Genomic DNA, 18,196 nt, shown 5'->3' on the forward strand with positions numbered 1-18,196 from the left:
TTATGGGGCCAAATGCCCTCTTTAAAACCTCACCATTGACAAAAGCTGGGAAAAAACCCAGCTCCTCAGAAAATGCTCTGCAAATGATCTGGCTTTAAAGGAATTTTCCCAGCCTACTTTGTAGTCTTTGGTCTAACTCTACAAGAACAAAAATAAGAGATGGGGGCGGGGTGGCACAGGGAGGGCTTAATTCCCGGTACTTTTTATTTCACATAACACGTACATAGTACTGAGAGTAGGCCACACACTGTTATAAACACTTTACAAATATTAACTGATTTAATTCTCAAGATACCCCCTATTTTACAAATGAGCAAACAAAGACACCTAGAGGCTCAGTGACTTTGTGAAGGTCACAGCACTGGTTAAACGGCAGACACAGGATTGAAACCCAGGCATTGTGGCTCCTCAGTCCACGCTCTGAAATGCCTATTGAGTAACAGACCCGAACAGGTGGCTTTTAGTGAGAAAGCATAGGCAACCATCCCCCGGCCTCAGGGGGTCACTGTACAAGCCTATACAAGCCTCGCTGAAAAGGAGTGCTCACTGAAAAACTCTCCTCAGATTCCCGTTTGATTCAGTTTTGTTAAAAAGTTATTCTAGTAAATATGAAGCAGAGAAGTTCCCCTCGGGCCTTAGGGGCATCCAGAAACCCACTCTGCCACCATACACTCCCGGGAGCTCTAACAACACCTCTTCTCACCTGCGGGTAGCATGTTAGGCTCACCTTGAGAACTGGGTGAAGGTCCACCAGCCTCCACCCCCAACATACTGCCCACCCCCCAACGCACCCAGATTCTAATCTGCACTCCCAAGTGTGTTTGGAAATGTGCATGCATTTTGATAACCCTCCCTTAGGGGACCTAACCCTTCCTGCCTTGGAGCAAAATTAAGGTCTTCCTACAATTTTCAAAGGTAAGAAGATCAATCCTACTTTGCTTCTATCTGGCAGGTCTCTTCCCTACCCACTTCACAGAAGATGAGAGTAAGCATGATAAGGGACGCTGCAAATACATGCCAAATACCAAACTAGCTCTTCGATGAATATATAAATGCAACTGACATTCTTTCACAGGCTGCAATCCTCTCTTTACTCTCAGGATATATTACACCATTCTCTTTTGATATAAACACGCCACTTTAAATGCTAATTCAGATGTGACACTCAATTTTTTTCTTCGTTTTGTTTCTGGGTTTCTAACATTCAAAATGACACTGGACTTCCATTCAGCTTTGACAAGAGAGATTTTGAATTCTTGCCTCAATATCTATGGGTGTGGGAGGGAAGAAAGTACTAAAAAGGAAGCTAAATTTATTTTAAAACTCATCCAAATACACGTACGGTTTACAAGGCCTTTGTTTTGCTTGCATTAAGCCCTTTCCCTCCGTTTCAGGAAATGTTGCCTTCACCTTGCTGAAAAACTCACAAAATCTAATTCAACTCAGTTGTAAAATGAAGGTGATTTCCTCTCCTTGCATTCTAGACTGAAACTACTCATTTTACTCGAACTACTTTTCTAAAAAGTTCGTCAAGGCAGTATGCTCTGGCTGAAATACAACCAGCTGGAATATAAGTCTTCTTTTCAACAAACAGACATTTCTATGCATGCCAAGTGTATCAACCAAGTGTATTCAACTGCAGAGAGTGCCACTTCCTAGCTGGTCTCAAAACGACAAATTCCAACCTAACCCAGTACCTTCAGTTCAATATATCTACAGTGAGACAAGTCGCCATCCACGTCCAGCAGGCCCCGCTCCACCCAGAAGCTTCCAACAACCATCAGGGTCCTCTGCCTCTGTTGTCCTGACCACCCTCTGACAACACATTCCCTCTGCTGCTTACTCACCCCTCCATCCGTTTCCTGCCCCTGCCCAGAGAGACAAAATTAGAAAGAAGTGAAGTCAGTCTGCCATCCATTCATACATTTATTAACTTACACATGGGGCAAAACAGTTCTTGACAGCTGCTCCCCGATCTGGTAGCCTCATGTCCCACCCGTCCAGCAGACACGTGCCAATAACGAACGGTCTGCTGCTGTGCTAAACGCAGCACAGTGACACGCTGCCCAAAGTTATGCACAAGTCAATGAGACACTGAAAACATCTCTAAGATCCAACTGAATGGATTTCTAGTATGAGGCTGTCTGGCACTGTGGCAGATAAATTTAAGATGCCTTTCTTCTTTGTAGATAGGGAGGGGGGCTTCCTAGCAGACCAGAAACAGCTAGACACCAATAGCCAGCTATCTATGTGTGCCTTGTCCAGCCCTGCTAGCCCCCAGCCACCTCCAGAACATGGAGATAACAAAAGGAAAGCATGAACAGAGAGGGGACAAAACTCGATAGAGGAGAACAATTACTGGATACTAGGACTGTTGCTAGATCAAGAAATTAAAATAAGCCAAGACTCCTAATGTGTCTTTTAGGCATTTCAAACCTCCCAAAGATTGCTGGGCATGCAGAAACACACTTTTTCAGGACCTCTGTGCATACCAGGAGCTGCTTGTGCTTGGGGAGTCAGCTGCTAGATGCCACTTTTAAAACACGTATAGCCAAAGAACTGGCCAAGTGTCAAGTCACTGTTACTACTATAATAAAGCAATAAGTGCATACAGTTTTATGAATTCTACGCCAACAGGGCTCCATAAAACAGCGCACTCTAAGCTCATGATTAAAAGACACAGAAGAAACACTAAGTAGCAAGGAGAATTTCCTTGCTAAGAACAGATAGTGCAGTTCCCTTCTCTGTGTAAAGAAATCTGAAAAGATAACTAAAAAACAACATTGGAGGAGAGGGAACGGCCTCCACCCCATTTCCGGCACCTCTCTCCAGGGAATTCTATGAAAAGAGAGGCTCTTTCTGTCCCAGAGAAATGTCTATTTGGACAATTAACAAAATACAAAGGGGTCTTTTAAAAATAAAGTGAGCTGCCAGGGACACCTTGGTTTTGCTCCTAACCATGTATTAGCTCACATCTTGGGTTTTTACCCTTTTACCACTTGACCTGTCTCAAAACAAGCACCTCCCAGAGAATTTTTCCACTTAGAAATTCATATCTAACTATGGGTAAAGATTAGATGAGGGACCCACAACACTTACATAAATATGGACAGTTTAGACTCACTGCTATTAGGAAAATAAAAATAATGTCAAGGGAGTTGATGGATTCCACAATGAATTTAAACCAAGAAAGATCTGGCATGAGCTGACCAGCCACAGAATCACTGCTAGTCCTCAATACACACTGGGATAGGAACTCAGAGCAAAAGCAGGATAGTTCACTCTGCTGGGAGACTCATAGTCTGGCTGAGGGAGACAGACGTGTGGATGACCTCCCAACACCCACACTCTGTACATGACCCTACTAGGCACCTTGTGGTAGATAAAAAATAGTCAGTCACTTCTCTTAAAAGGCTGAAAATTCAAGACAACAAATCTAGTTCCACAGCTAAATGTCATAATGTCCCATTTTAGATACCATCTCATGTGCCTCCTTTCCTCCACAAGTACCAAAATTTATTATGATGCTTTGGCATTAACTAGAAGGCACCTGCCACAGCAGATATTCCAACAGCTATAAAACTGTACTCATTTGAGCCAATCCTCAAGTAACAAACAACAACAACAAAAAGAATAAAACAGAAATAACAGGTTTGGTATAGCCTTTCATTCAAAACAGATAAAATTTATATAATTTTTCCTTCAAATTATTGCTAAATCTCCACACATGCCTGGATAAAGCAGTTTGGAATCTTAGCTTCATGTAATTACTGAGTATTTTAAGTACAATAGTTGGAGAATATCAAGCTGTAGGGGGTATATTGTAAATATCCAAGTACCTACCACATTAATCATACACATGAAACCTCCTGTAGAGTACTCACGAATCCCATTTCTTTCATTCCCTCCACTGATAAACTTTACTGTAAATTTGTTGCCCATGCACGTTTTTATATTTTTACTGCACGTGTTTGTATTCACCAACAAAATGTCTTGTTTTGCATATTTTAAAATTTTATCATGTAAACGCTTTCTTTTATATGCAATTTGCTTTTAGCTTTTTGTTCTGTGTATTTTTGATAATTTTGGGTGTTGATACATATGCTCCAGTTCATTCATTCTACCAGCTATGTAGTATTTCATTGTATGATTATATCATGATTTATTCAAAGGATATATAGTTTTTGACAGGTAGCAGAGAGGAGAAAGAGCAGAGAGTATCACAACTTTAGTTCCAATGAGAAAGAGACGGAAAGTGCTGGCAGAATCAAGGATCAAGTCTCGGCAAGTAGCTACTATTGAAAGGAAGAAGACAACTAGCTGATGTCTAGCTATCCAAGGAGTCAGAGTGGAGATGATATCTGGGACTACGTTGATAAAGGGCTGGAAAAGCCTCTGGAAAACTGATCTGGAGTCACTTGGTTAGTTAGTAACACACCTTGCCTAGAAAGCAGTTCCTTTGACTTCTCCTCTGTTGTCCTTTGCACCCAAAAAAAAGGTCACAATCATTACCTTTGCAACCTTTTAAAACATATATGAAACGACACAGATTTCAAGTGATTTCTTGAGAAAATGATCATATTTTACCAATTATTGAGGAACTGGATTATTTTCTGGACAGAAGACAGTTTGCTTTTTTAATACTTCAAATAGTAATAAAAAGAAAAACCTGTTTTCTGCGATCTTTTGTGAGAGCTTTAACTTTTACATATATAAAACATGTTATGATTCTAGACATAAAAATTATCTGTAAGACAGTACTAATTTTTTTAAAATCTGATAAATCCCTAAGTGCTTGAATGATGACAATGCATTTAAAAAATATCATCCTTCAAACATACAAAGTAGAAGCAGCAGATGTAACAAAGTCAACCACCTTCTTCCAGGAGCACAGCCTTTCTGAAGACACACGCCCTCCCCGACACATTCAATCCCATCACTTTGTAACTACACACAATGAGGAATCCATCACCCTGTGTAGTTGCTCACTGTTAACATGGAAAGAAGATTCAACAGAACAGTGGGAGCAAATCCTCAATCTCTATTGGAGAAGATTCTAAAAGATCTGAAAACACTTATGCTGGAGGCATTTAACCAGTAAATACAAGGACAAAGTGTTAACAGGTTTTAATTATCAAGTACAGTTATGTTGACTAGAACGACTTTTGCCCTTCTTCATTGAAAGATTTGTATTAAAGTCACTCTAGCAATTGTTTTTTTAAAAATATTTTCTTTTTCTCCAAGTCATAAAACAGCCTTGCATGGGGAAAATAATGACCAGCATTCTGTATGGGGGTCAATGAAAATGCTGGGTGATGTTAAGTCCCAGAACATCTCTATCATACACCATTAATTCTTTTGGGAATATTTGTATTTAATAAAAAATACAAAGGAACATCTTTATTTTTTGTTTCTTTTACTTGAAATATTAATTTCCCCAGAATTCACTGAAAAAGGAAAAGGTAGATTTATGTTGACATACATGCTATGTTTTAGATAGATCCATTGACTTTTATTAGGGACAAGATTTTAGACGGCTTAAATGTAATTCTATGTTTCTCTTAGTAAGTTTTCAAAGCATGGATGCCAAAGAAACTTATGCCATCATCCTTTTTTATCCATGAAAGATTCTATGCTCCCAAGTCAAGAAATTTAAATATATCTTCTATTTCTCCCACCAACCCACAGCTATCAGCTAACATTAACAGACATTACAAGGAGATATGAGATAAGGAGATAACTACAAAAGGAGATGTGGCTCTTAAATAAACATGGGTGATCTAATTTGTAATTAACATTACCTTAATAAAGATTTACAGGAAACATACTAACTCAAAAACTGGAAAAAAAAAATGCAACCTATTATAAAGGCCAAAAGAACATTTGACTGAAATTCTCAAGTTTTCAAATAAAATATTAAAGACAAACCTAGGATACTTTAAGCATTAAATAAAGGTACAAGGGAAAAGAGACTTTTTTTTTTCCTATTAAGATCGTTCATGTAGCTTTACTTCAGTTTTTCTTATTTCTTAGTTTTCATCATGATTAGAAATATCACAATGTTTGGACTTTTCCAAGTCTAGGTGAGAGTCCTATTCACGATTCAGAAGAAGGCAAGTTTTTGATTCTAAAGGCATTTCCTATAGCCAACTTTTAGGCCATTAACCTCTAGCACACAGAGATGTAAGCTGGAAGCCAGTGAAAATTAATCCAGACAGATTCTTCAAGAACAATGATCCCATATCCTCCAGGCAGCCTAAAGCTCTAAAATATTAAGAACTAAAATGGATAGTATTAAAATGTTCATAGCAGATGAAGTTTTAGTTCTCAGATGCAAAGGCTGACATAATCCAAGATTTGGTCAAAAAAATGAATACAATCTGCCAACAGTTACCATATACATTTCTAATACTCCCAGTTGAGACCCACATCAACCTACCTTAAATGTTATACTTATGATTTAAAAAGGACATTGCCCCATCCACTTAATTCTTTAATGTAGATACCAAATTCCAGTATTTCTAGACCAGCCCTTACACAGTACTAGTTGGTAACAAATTTACCCTAAATTTACTGGAACATTAAGGCAATTAATTTTTTCTGCAACTTGCTAATCGTAAAAAAACAAACTATGATTTATGCAAATATATTACGAGCCTTCAAAACAAAAAGTTGAAACAAACTATAAGGATATCAAGTTAAGGTGCATAAATCTGCTATTTTAAAACAAGACCATGACATGACTTAATGCAGTAAGATCTAGAGCTAACAGAAAGTTTAGCTGACGTAAAGTCTTCATCATCATGGCAAAAGTTTATCATTTACTTTCCATAAAATCCATAGCATAAAAAACAATCACAGATTTCCAGAACATATAGGAGAACACCAATTCTTGACTCAGATCCATTTGTACTATCTGCAAAGCAAATAATGTTTTTGCTTGATTACATAAGATAATTTTTTTTTTTTAATTAAGATTGTCCCAGGAGTAAGTAAGCATTTTGGTTTACAATGCCCATAAGGACAAAATCTGGAAATTTTTTTCAAGTTATCCTGAAATCATGAATATGTGACATTTATAAATAAATGCAAAGTGTCTATTTTCTCAATTCAGTTGACTACCATTAATCCTCCATTTGCCACTGAATCCTAACAAATCAGAGAATAATCGCATTACAAACTGTACAAAATAATTATAAGGAAACAAAATAAGGCAACTTACAGACTTCCTCTTCTGGGGAGACTCAGCTCCTTCTGCAAAAGAAAAACAAAACAAAACATATATATGAGAGGCCACTTTAACCTTAGACTGGTAAGGCACCAAACGGATACCCCAAAATGTACCATTCTTCATTATGCTTGATTTATCATTTTCCGCAATGAAAAGATTTTAATGTCATGATTTTATGCTGGATCCCTTCTTACAGTGTTCTCTTCATACACTGTGTTGAAAGTACAAACACAGTTCATCTAAATTCCAAATCAGAAAAGACATTAATCCTCTCAAAGCAAGGACAATGCAATACTAAGTTGAGCTACATGGCCCTAAAATTGAGAATCGGGAAAACTGGAGGAACCAAAGGACATATCCAAAGAGGAAAGAGACAGAAGGAGGAGCAGAAATTTTACAGGATTATAATTAAATGAAAGGTGAAAGGAGAAAAAGGAGTTAAATCAGACTATTTACCCCTAACAGAAATAAACTCAGGGAAGACGCTGTGCATACCAAAGATGACGATTTATTATGATTTTCTTAAAGAAAGCAAAGGTTTCCTTCTGGTTTTATTTCTTAACATTAATGAGATTTATGACTTCGCATATTTAAAAGTAGGTTAATGAATCTCTCTAAAGGTAACCAGACAGCAACAATTAATAGAGTGCTTTAAAAAAGGGCGCTCTCACACTTATCACAAATTAAGATCACTATCCACCTAACTATAGGGGAGACTGTGAAAACAAACAAACAAGAAAGCCAACCAAACCGACGAAAAGGGATACAGAAATACCTCCACCCACAAATGGAGATTTCAGAAGCCTGGGTACTCGGGAATGATTACTTGATAACAATAATTAAAGAATAGGAAGCCATGAGTCATCAGGCTATTTAAACTCAAAAAGAACACACTATAAATTTGAAAGACTTGACTAAATTTAGTTTTTCATTCCCATAATTACTTTTTTTTTTTTTTTGCCTTCCAGGAGCTTGAGCATTATTTTTTGAAAGGTGCTTCCCCCTCAGCTTCAAATTCACCTTTCCTGTCCCCTATTTTTATTGGATCCTTAAATGTCTATCACAGACAGTGGCCTCAGATCTTACTTCAAAACAGTGCAATTTATTCCAGCATAGCTGACAGAACGTGGCCTTGAAAGGAGCAGACCGAGGGGAGGATACTGCTTTAAATATACCACGCCTTACTTATTAGCTGGCAAATATATTCTGATACAGTTATAATAATCTTATCATTGTTTAATTACAAGAAGAAACAATGAACCATTTTAGAAGCAGGAGATCTTCCTCCTCTCAAGGGCCTCAGGGTACAGGGATGAAACGCTGTATTTTTGTTTTGTTTCACTTGTTTCTCTAATCCTTGATTATCTCCAAGAAATTACAGTGTTTGCTCAACTTGGATGCCTGATTGTGAAACATAAGTACACCTTCGTTTACTAAAACCCCTAAGGAGAGGAGAAAAGTCTCTGACCAAGACTGTTTTCCTTGGGAACTGAAATGTAAATAGAAAACCAATGAGCAATTCTCTGTATGTCTATCTTTGGTAATGACAAGCACTGAGAAATGTGTTTAGGATTCAGGTTAAAAAGAGAAAAGAAGGAAGCGAGGAACTCCCTAGAAGTAATTGTTCACCAGACTGTGTCCACTAGAAAGGAATTACGGAAGCCCGCTGCGCAGCAAAGGCCGAGAGCTCGAGTTAGGAAACACTGCGGTCCTGTGAGTTGATCTGACAGCGGCAGAGCAAGTAAAGGAGGCAGGGCTGACGGGCTATCATTAATAACAGAGTAAGTCAGATGTTATTTCAACTCCATATGCAAATAGATCACTCAGATGATATGAGAAGCAAAGGGCTAAATGGATGATCCCCAAATAGTCCAATCAATCATATTCCACTAAATGACCCAACCATAAGCCGGCTGCTCTGCTCCAAGAGAAAAACTGCTGAAACAGCAAGATAAGGGATAAAAAGCAACTCTGTTTTTAATCAGAAGTCTCTCCAATAGGTCTAGCATGATGAGTTCTAAACAAGAAGAAAGGTTACAGCGGGTAACCCGGCACTGCTGCTCCACGGGACGGCAGCCGAGGCTCCAGGATGAGGAGCAGAGGACATTTAATCGGCCACTGTCAAGTGACCTGAAGCTTCCACGCTAACCAAGCTGAAGGAGCTAATCCACCTGACGGTTTGAATGTCAGACTCGGGACTGGAAACTCAATTTGGTAGCAAATTGGAATCAGATGTGATGGTAATAAAGTGAGAGAAATGAATGTGCTGTGGCCAAGACCTTGTGAACAGTAGCTGCAAAAGGCAGCAGATAACAGGAGGACTAAGCAACTGCAGACCGAGCAAGGGGTGGCTCATGCATGGGGACCACACGCTGCTCAATCCGCACCCCTTGGAAGTCAATGAGCAGCAACCAGGCATTTACTGCCAAAGCCCCTGTAGGACATTGTGTATGTGTCTTCATTTTATTTCCTTAATGTCAGGTGAAGGTCACTAACACATACTAAGATAATTAGGTAAGACATATGGTATTGGTCCAAGTCATAAACCAAAGCTTCTGCTTAGTATATCTGGAACACACATTAATAATTTAGCATCGGGTAAGAATTAGGGGAGGGAGGAAGCGCGGGGCAAAGAGAATAAAGGTCAGGAAGTATCAACCTGAACTAAACAATATGGAATTATTAATTAAAGACACTCCTAAGAATACATTTAAGAACATTACAATTTTTTAAAAAGATTTTTATTTATTTATTTGACAGAAAGACAGAGAACACAAGTAGGCAGAGCAGCAGGCAGAGGGAGAGGGAGAAGCAGACTCCCCACTGAGTAGGGAGCCTGATGCAGGGCTCCATCCCAGGAGCACAAGATCATGACCTGAGCTGTAGGCAGACACTTATCCGACTGAGCCACCCAGGCACCCCAAGAACATTAAAATTTTTAAATGGTTTCCATTGATACTGATTTCTCAGTGACATCTAACATTTTTTTGTAGAATTGCTGTGTATCAGTATTTGCTCTTACGGTATGATTTCCTTTGCCCCCCCCCTTTCTAAAAGTGCTGTTTTTTTAAAAAAGGATTTTATTTATTAATTTCACAGAGAGAGAAAGAACACGAGCAGGAGGAGCGGAAGAGGGAGAAGCAGGCTCCTCGCTGAGCAGGGAGGCTGATGTGGGACTCGATCCCAGGTCCCCGGGATCATGACCTGAGCGAAGGCAGATACTTCACCGCTGAGCCACCCAGGCGCCCTAAAAGTGCTATTTTATATGATGCTGAAAATAAGGATGAAACAAAGTTTATCTTGTTTAAGACTACTATTATTCCTGGGTAAGAGTGCAGACAAACAAGGGCCCCTCAAATCCAGTAAGAGAATTCCTGGAGAATCCAGGAACAAAAGAGCCCGAAGGAATGATTCTCCTTCTTCCCCTCTCCCTCCCACCCCAGCAACCTTGGCCTCAAAAGGAGAAAATAACTTGTTTTATTCATGAACCCAAGAGAGAAAACTGCAATGTTTCATATGTACAAGTAATTTCCACAATGGTAATTTAAAAAGAATATACTATTTAATGTTTTTAATAGTTATAGATACACAAATGGAAACGATATGGCCACATGTGTTTAGGGAATCTTTGAGCTATTCTTTTTAACTGATGGGTCATTCTATGATTTAAAAGAGAAGGATATTTGAATATATTACAAATAATATATGTAGATAACCCCTTCTCTAAGAGATGGAGCTTAATTCTCTTCCCCCTTAGACTGGGCTGGACTTAGTGACTCACTTCCAAAAATAGAATAGAAAAAGGGAAAATAACTTTTCTGTGGAGAAACCTGACAGATGAGGTCTTAACCAAGTGATCAAGGTTAACACCACCTGGTAAGTCATGTTGCTATCATGTGCCCCCGATACGATGTGATGAAAAGGGGCTTCACCTCCATGGTTTTCTTGCTAAAAATCCTTAAGTCCAGTCTAATCATGAGAAAACATCAGGCAAACCCTAGTTGAGGGTCATTCTACAGAACACCTGACCAGTACTCTTTAAAACTGTCAGAATTGTGAAAAGTAGGGAACATTTGAGAAACTGTGAGATATTAAAGGAGAAGGGAGAGATGATGACTAAAGGGAATCGATGTAGGTTCCTGAGCTGGTTTCTGGATCATAAAAAGGCCATTAGTGGAAAATGTGCTGATAACTAAACTCAGACTTTATTTGGATAATAGTAATGTATCAATGCTAATTTCATAGTTTTGACAAATGTATTAAGACTATATTAAGACTATATAAGACTACAGAAGACCCCATAGTGAATGGGGTGCCTGGATGGCTCAGTTGGTTAAGCATCTGCCTTTGGCTCCGGTCGTGATCTCAGGGTCCTGGGATCGAGTCCCGAGTCAGGCTCCCTGCTCAGCGGGGGATTTTCTTCTCCCTCTTCTCTGTCCCTCTGGTTGTGCGCTCTCTCTCTCTCAAATAAATAAATAAATAAAATCTTAAAAAAGAAAAGATATTAACATCGTGGAAAAGTATAGAGAAATTCTCTCAAGTGTCTTAAAACTTTTCTATAAATTTAAATTATTTCAAAAAATTAAAAAAGCTCTTTCTCACATAGGAGAAGAGAGAGAGGTAGGGAGAAATATTCTAAGCTTATTTTAAGGAAATGTTTAATCCCAATTTTTAAAGGTTAGACAAGTCATCTGTGTGAGAGAAGATGAAGATGGAGAGAAGCAGTCAGATTTGAGAAACACTTCTACAGAATCTATAAAAGAACTGTATGTGGAATCAAGGAAGAGTCTAAAGCTTTCTGCCTGAGCAAATCCAGTCTGAGAGCAGAACAGTTTAGTTTGGACATGTTTTATCCAAGATGACTCAAAGAATTCCAAATAGAAATTTCCAAACAGGTGGCTGGACTTCTATGAGTCTGGATTCAGGAAAGAGGTAGGGGCTGGAAATAGACATTGGAGTTATTACCCTATAAGCTGGCATATAAAGCCATGGGCTGGCTGAGACAGGAAAAGAACAGAAAGAAAGAGGCACACCTTTATGCACCATCATGGGCACCTCAACATTTAAAATCTTCAAGTGGGGGAGAATCTTGCTACATTGTTAAATGGTGCATTGCACAATGCAGCAACTAGGGCTCCTAATAACAAAAGAAATTGAGTAAGGCTACATATGAAAAAAATCTATTGGGTAGATACCAGCTCTCACACAGGTGACAGGACGGTAGCACAGACAAGATCAGAAAAAGGACAGGAAGCAGGAAATTAAACCCCAGAGAACATGGTCACACTCAGGACATCCCCACAACTGAATACTCAACTCAAGCCCAACCTCCAGGGAGTGTAACTTAACTGCCTGTGCACCTTTCCCTCATCACTCCTAGCGGGCTCCCCTTCCCTGTGAGTGTTAGGGTGATCACACCTGGGTCTCTGCCTCAGCTGTCACAGAACAGAGAATACTAGATCCCTTCACCAGCACAGTGGGAGGATCAGTCATTGGTAAGCTCACGGTACCATTGAGAGTTACAACTATTGTGCACTTACAGACAAACCATTAATTTAAAGAGAGAGTTCAAAGAGCCAAGATGTGCAGGACAATGTATCAGGCACTGTTTGGGGCACCTTAGGAGGAAACAAAATATGACAGATTTAAAAGCTAGCTGGGGAAATGCATACGCACACAAGAAAAGAAATACCACCAGGTAAGAGAGTATGCAATTCTACCTGAACATGGAAACACTAACAGTGGATAGAAAATAAAAGGGGATGAGATCATTCAGCTCAGGCAGTGGGTCTGAATGCAGCCGGATGATACATTAATGTCATCCAGGGAGCTCTTAAAAATACTAATGCCTGAACCCCACCCCTGGAGATCTAGAGGAAGAGAGGGTTTGTGTAACTTGTTTAGTGGAGGTAAGTGCTTATTTCTTTATTTTGAGAGATAGAGAGAGCTGGGGGGGGGGGTGGCAAAGAGAGAGACAGAATCTTCAGCAGGCTCCGCACCAGGGGCATGGGCTCGATCTCACCACCCTGAGATCACGACCCGCGTGGAAACCAAGAGTGCTTAACCAACTGAGCCACCCAGGTACCCCAGTACTTTTAAGTCCTCTTAAGGACAATAAATTTGCATAAATCATTTGCCTCTGGATTTTTTTCTTTAGTGAACTTTCAGGTTTTCAGTTATTTCCTTTGCAAGTGGGAAGCAGTGGAGGGCAGGAAAAGGCACCCGCAGTGGAACTCCCTCTTCCTGGTAGGGCATAAAATTAGCTAGGAGTATAGATTCTGCTGGTTATTGGTCCTCGTAAAGAAGGGATTTGGGTCCCATTTTTCTGGCCTCCATTTCTGAGTGTCAGTTATGAAGGCAGAAGCAGAGGTCAGGTTACAGTTCACACTACAGAACCAGACCTTACATGACACTCAGTTTAGAATCAAAGCAATGGTCAACAACAGCTTATGTGCAAACAGTGTTTGAAAACTCCAGTGAACGGCCCATAAAGTAATTGGTTTTCTGCATTAAAACCTGTAGAGTAAAGCTGGAAAAGCAGCAGGTAGACCTCTAAAGATATGCTTGGACATTCACACCATTTAACCTGTAAAACGTCACTAAAATCCCTCAGTGGGAATGTGAGATGCATGGAGAATCCCTAAGGATCTCCCCTTTCTTGCAGGTTCTATTTCATTCTATTCATGTATCATGTATTTATCTGTGGTAGTAAAGCTCAACACAATCAACCATAAAAGGTATACGCAAAATGCTTGTTGGGTTTTCACATCCATTTTCCTTGATCAAAAACCACATACTCACTTTCTTTTAATAAAAGAAGAAAGTGGTTACCATCTTGCTTTCTTGCCTGGTTGGCTTTTTTCTGCTGTGAACCCAAGTAATCAGCTATCGTCCTTGTGACTTGACATTAGGCTCACAGGCTCTTTCTATAGATAAAGTTTCTGAGTCACAACACGGCTATCTGTCTCTTTTGGTTTTATAAGCTCTTATCAAAAACTCAGTCTAAGAATTTTACAACATAATCACCTGGCTGTCTCACAGGACCCTCAAATCTTCCCTCTGAAAGCCCAGGGGAAACTAGCAATTGCCCTACGGTCACAAAGCCAGGAGATGCTGGCAGCAAAATCTGAACCAGTGTCATCCAGTTCCAATTTCCCCCCCTAAAATGCACTGTGAATGTCAGGGGGCAGAGTGGAGATGTGAGCCACTGAGAGGGGGTCTGAATGAGTACACATGCAGAGAGGGCTGGAATTAGTAACAAAAGAGGGCAGCCTTTCCTCTAAAGAGGAAGAAAGGTACAGGTTGTGAGCAGGTACCTTTTAAAGAAGAGCAAAGTCGAAGTGAAGCAATTTACTTGGAGGTGTGTAATTTCAGAAACACATAAATCACAATCTTTTGCCAAGGGTGAAACCAAGGGGCACATGGAGGCTAAAGCAAGCAAATAGGGGTCCTTTATTCTATCACTCACTTTTTAACAAGGGCCACTGTGGGAGGTGCTGTGCCAGGCCCTGGGGATAAAGGACTTCATTTGCTGTAAACTTACATGTTAAAAAACCTGGAATAGAGGCCTTTTTAAAGTATGCAATAGGACCAAGGGAGGAGGTCATCAGTTTTCTGTAAGGAGGGTCAGTACTGCTTATCACCCAATGTTGCTACCTGTTATTTGTGCTAACAAAACGTGGTGGAACTGACACTACTCCCATCAAGGCTTAGCTCAGGTTCAGGGAAGCTAATGACAAAGTTCATTCGCTTTGGCCAAAGAAAATGGGTTCAAAGTTGGCATGTGATTCAATCTGGGAAAACAAGATGCAAAACAGTGTGTTCCAGGATCCTGGGAAAGAACTCCGCTCCCTTTTCCAAGGGAGCTACTAGCAGGAAGGAAGGAACACTAACCCCAAGAAGCTAATGGCAGCCGTGGGGTAGAAAGACATGGAAGGTGGCAGACAAGACAGATGGCTAGAAACTGGGTCTTGGGTGATATTTTTCATACATGACACATAAGCCATTCGATTCCCTTTATTGTTTTAAGCAATTTAACTTGTGTTTTCTGTTCCTTGGAGTTCAAATATTCTACTTGTACCTGGTTTTTCTTCAGCAGCAACAGGGAGTTGGCTGGGCATCCTCAGGAGTGGGCCAGAAAAGGGGTATTCTGGAAAAGGGAAGAGATGAAGCAAGGCCGGGTGGAGTTAAAGAGTACACAGCTCTCAGTAAATTCAGAATGGATGGAACTGAAGGTAGAAAGAAAAAGCAAAAAGACAAGAATATGGAGGCAGAGGCAGAGTCAAATCACAAAGTTTTTGGAAGAGCCTGCCTTTATCCTATTGGCAATGAGGAGTTCCTCTAACATTTTATTTTTTATTTTTTTAAAGACTTTATTTATTTATTTGAGAGAGAGAGAGAGAGACAGTGAGCACAACTGAGGCAGGGGCGGGGGGGGGGGAGCAGACTCCCTGCTGAGCAGGAAGCCCGATATGGGGCTCGATCCCAGGACCTGAGATCACGACCTGAGCCTTAGGCAGACACTTAACCAACTGAACCAACCAGGCACCCCTATAACATTTTAAATAGGAGAACAAAATGGTCAAGTCTGCATATTTAAAAAGACCACTTTGGATCAGGGTGTCAAATGGGTTATGAAGGACAAACAGGAAAGGAATTAGGTGGTTTCTAAAGTTGTCTGGGAAGCACGGTGGAGTAGGGACCAGGGAAGAGGCAGCGAGGAGGTCAGAGAGGAACAGATTCAAGACAGAAATGTGTACCGGATCTATAAGGTGTTGAGAATAAATACTTAACTAATGGGAAGATTTAGAACCTTTGGAGCTAAGGGCAGGGTGCCATGCAGAGATGAGGAAAAGGGCCATCCAAAAGCACAGAGAACCTTTCAGAAGTTAAATAAAAGAAATGTGAATGGATGAGGGGATAGAAAAACCATCTAAGTTAGACCACAGGGTCCCTGATGGGCAGGAATGTGAGATAAAGTTTCAGGGTAACATAGAGCAAGGGTCAACATCCTGGGTCTTTCTTACATGAAAGTTACATATCAATCATCACAAACCCCTTTGCCACCTTGTGATTTGTACACACAGGGCAGAAGTGGTTTTTCTTTACTGAGCTCATCTGCCTCCCTCCACTTAGGAACAGCACCTCACGCCTACTGTGCGCTGACGTACATTATCTCATTTCATCTTCACCAGCATTTCCATTTTATAGAACCGAGACACAGACAGGGTAAGGAGCTTACACAAGGTCGCAGAGCTGGTAAGTGGCTTAACCTGTCTGTGAATACACATCAGCCAGAATCCGGAGCAGTTTAATTATTTTCATCCCCAGGGAAGACTTGGTCTATCTGCACCAGGGCCCTGCCTTCTGTAGGCTATCGAGCTGCATTCATAGTTGATAACACACACTGGCAATTACTCTCAGAAAGGGGCGCCACAGATTTTTACAGCTCTTTCTAAGCAAATTTCACACAAATTATTTCTTACAGACTGATTGTATTTGAAGCAAAGCCTTGAAAGCACGTTACTTTTAACACAGACCTTTTAAAGTAGACAAAAGCATAACAAGTCAAATATCCAGCTAACCCCAAGTAAATGAGCAAATGAAACAAGCTTCCTTTACCAGCCAATTACGATGATTCCTGATATTTCCTAACAGGTTATACTTTTGACTTCAAAAAATCAAGCTTGGGAATCAGATATTTGTATCCATACTGCCTTCCAATTCAGTACCGTATACGGGAAATCTACTTCTACACCTCCTACAGTTGTTGAGTAATAGTTAGTACTTATATTAGTACTTGTATTAGTAACAACTCCAATTTACTGAGTGTTTACTACATCCTGAAGTGAATGGGAATCTTATTTCCTCATGGTTAGTAGCTTCCAGCACAGTCAAATTTTATTTTATGTGCTTATTTTGTTCTCTAAGAACAAAGGACTATTTCTTTCAAGAGAAAGCGTGTCCTTTTTGAAATTGAAGAAACTCCTTTAGATCCAATTAGAGGAGTCATAGCCCTTCACGACAAAAGAAGCTAAACAAGAAAACATACTAGATCAGCCAAAGTTTAGTTTAGGCTAAAAAAAATCTTTATTTAGGCTAATCGTATGCTTCATAATGATTAAATGGACACGATCTAGATTCACATACACATATATTCTATTCTAAGTCAGTGCTAGAAAGCATCCTTAAAAATCTTCCTTCCCTTGTCTAGGACTCAGTCTCTTGAATTATAAAAGGAGGATATGACAACTGATGTCCTAAGGAGTTGAGAAGATGCATGAGAATGCAGGTCCTGCATTAAGCCTGGTTTCAAACACAAGAGCACCCTAAATGTCATTTATGTTATGTTATGTTATGTTATGTTATGTTATGTTATGTTATGTTATGTCATGTTATGTTATGTCATGTTATGTTAGCTATGTTAGCACGCTACTCACATTAGACGAGGCACGCAGGGCACAAGTGAAGAGCTCCGAGAAACAGAAATGGGGAAAATCAAAGAAGGAGCACAAAAGACCTTTCCTCTTCTCTCTCAATGTGGAACCCAGCCACCGTTCTGGGAACCACCTGGAAGATTCGAAGCCAGTCGGGCTTCACTGCAATCATACACTGTTACTAATCATCAGGAAAATGCCTGTAACAGGAGATCAAATACAAAGGCTAGATATTTAGAATATTAATTGCCTTTAAGACAGTGCAAGTTCAGACACCCTTCAGGACTATAAAATTAAGGTCACTGTGGACAAGTTTTGTGATTTTCTTTTTTTTTCCTTAGAGAAGTCTTACGAAGATACTGATAAATACGCGTATCGGCCCTGCCACTTAACTATGTTTCTTGTTACTCGGGAAAGCCTGTGACCTACAGTGAGCTTGGATAAAAAGGCAACACCACACAGCTGTGCCCCACAAGGCTTGGCAATTTTGTCAGTTCTTTCATCCATTACCCGCAAATTATAGTAAATT

General features: G+C 40.0%; 1 protein-coding gene across 1 annotated transcript in view; it reads right to left on the minus strand.

Moving 5' to 3' along the window:
* LOC121100713 (microtubule-associated serine/threonine-protein kinase 4-like) overlaps nt 1-18,196 on the minus strand; it is a 294,690-nt gene that overhangs the window by 14,507 nt on the left and 261,987 nt on the right. The window contains exon 4 of the mRNA XM_040622218.1: nt 7,223-7,254. Within this exon, the coding sequence (XP_040478152.1) occupies nt 7,223-7,254 (32 nt within the window). The remainder of the gene's footprint in view (nt 1-7,222; nt 7,255-18,196) is intronic.

The sequence above is a fragment of the Ursus maritimus genome, unplaced genomic scaffold, assembly GCF_017311325.1.
Source record: "Ursus maritimus isolate PB19 unplaced genomic scaffold, ASM1731132v1 scaffold_5, whole genome shotgun sequence".
NCBI lineage: Eukaryota > Metazoa > Chordata > Mammalia > Carnivora > Ursidae > Ursus > Ursus maritimus.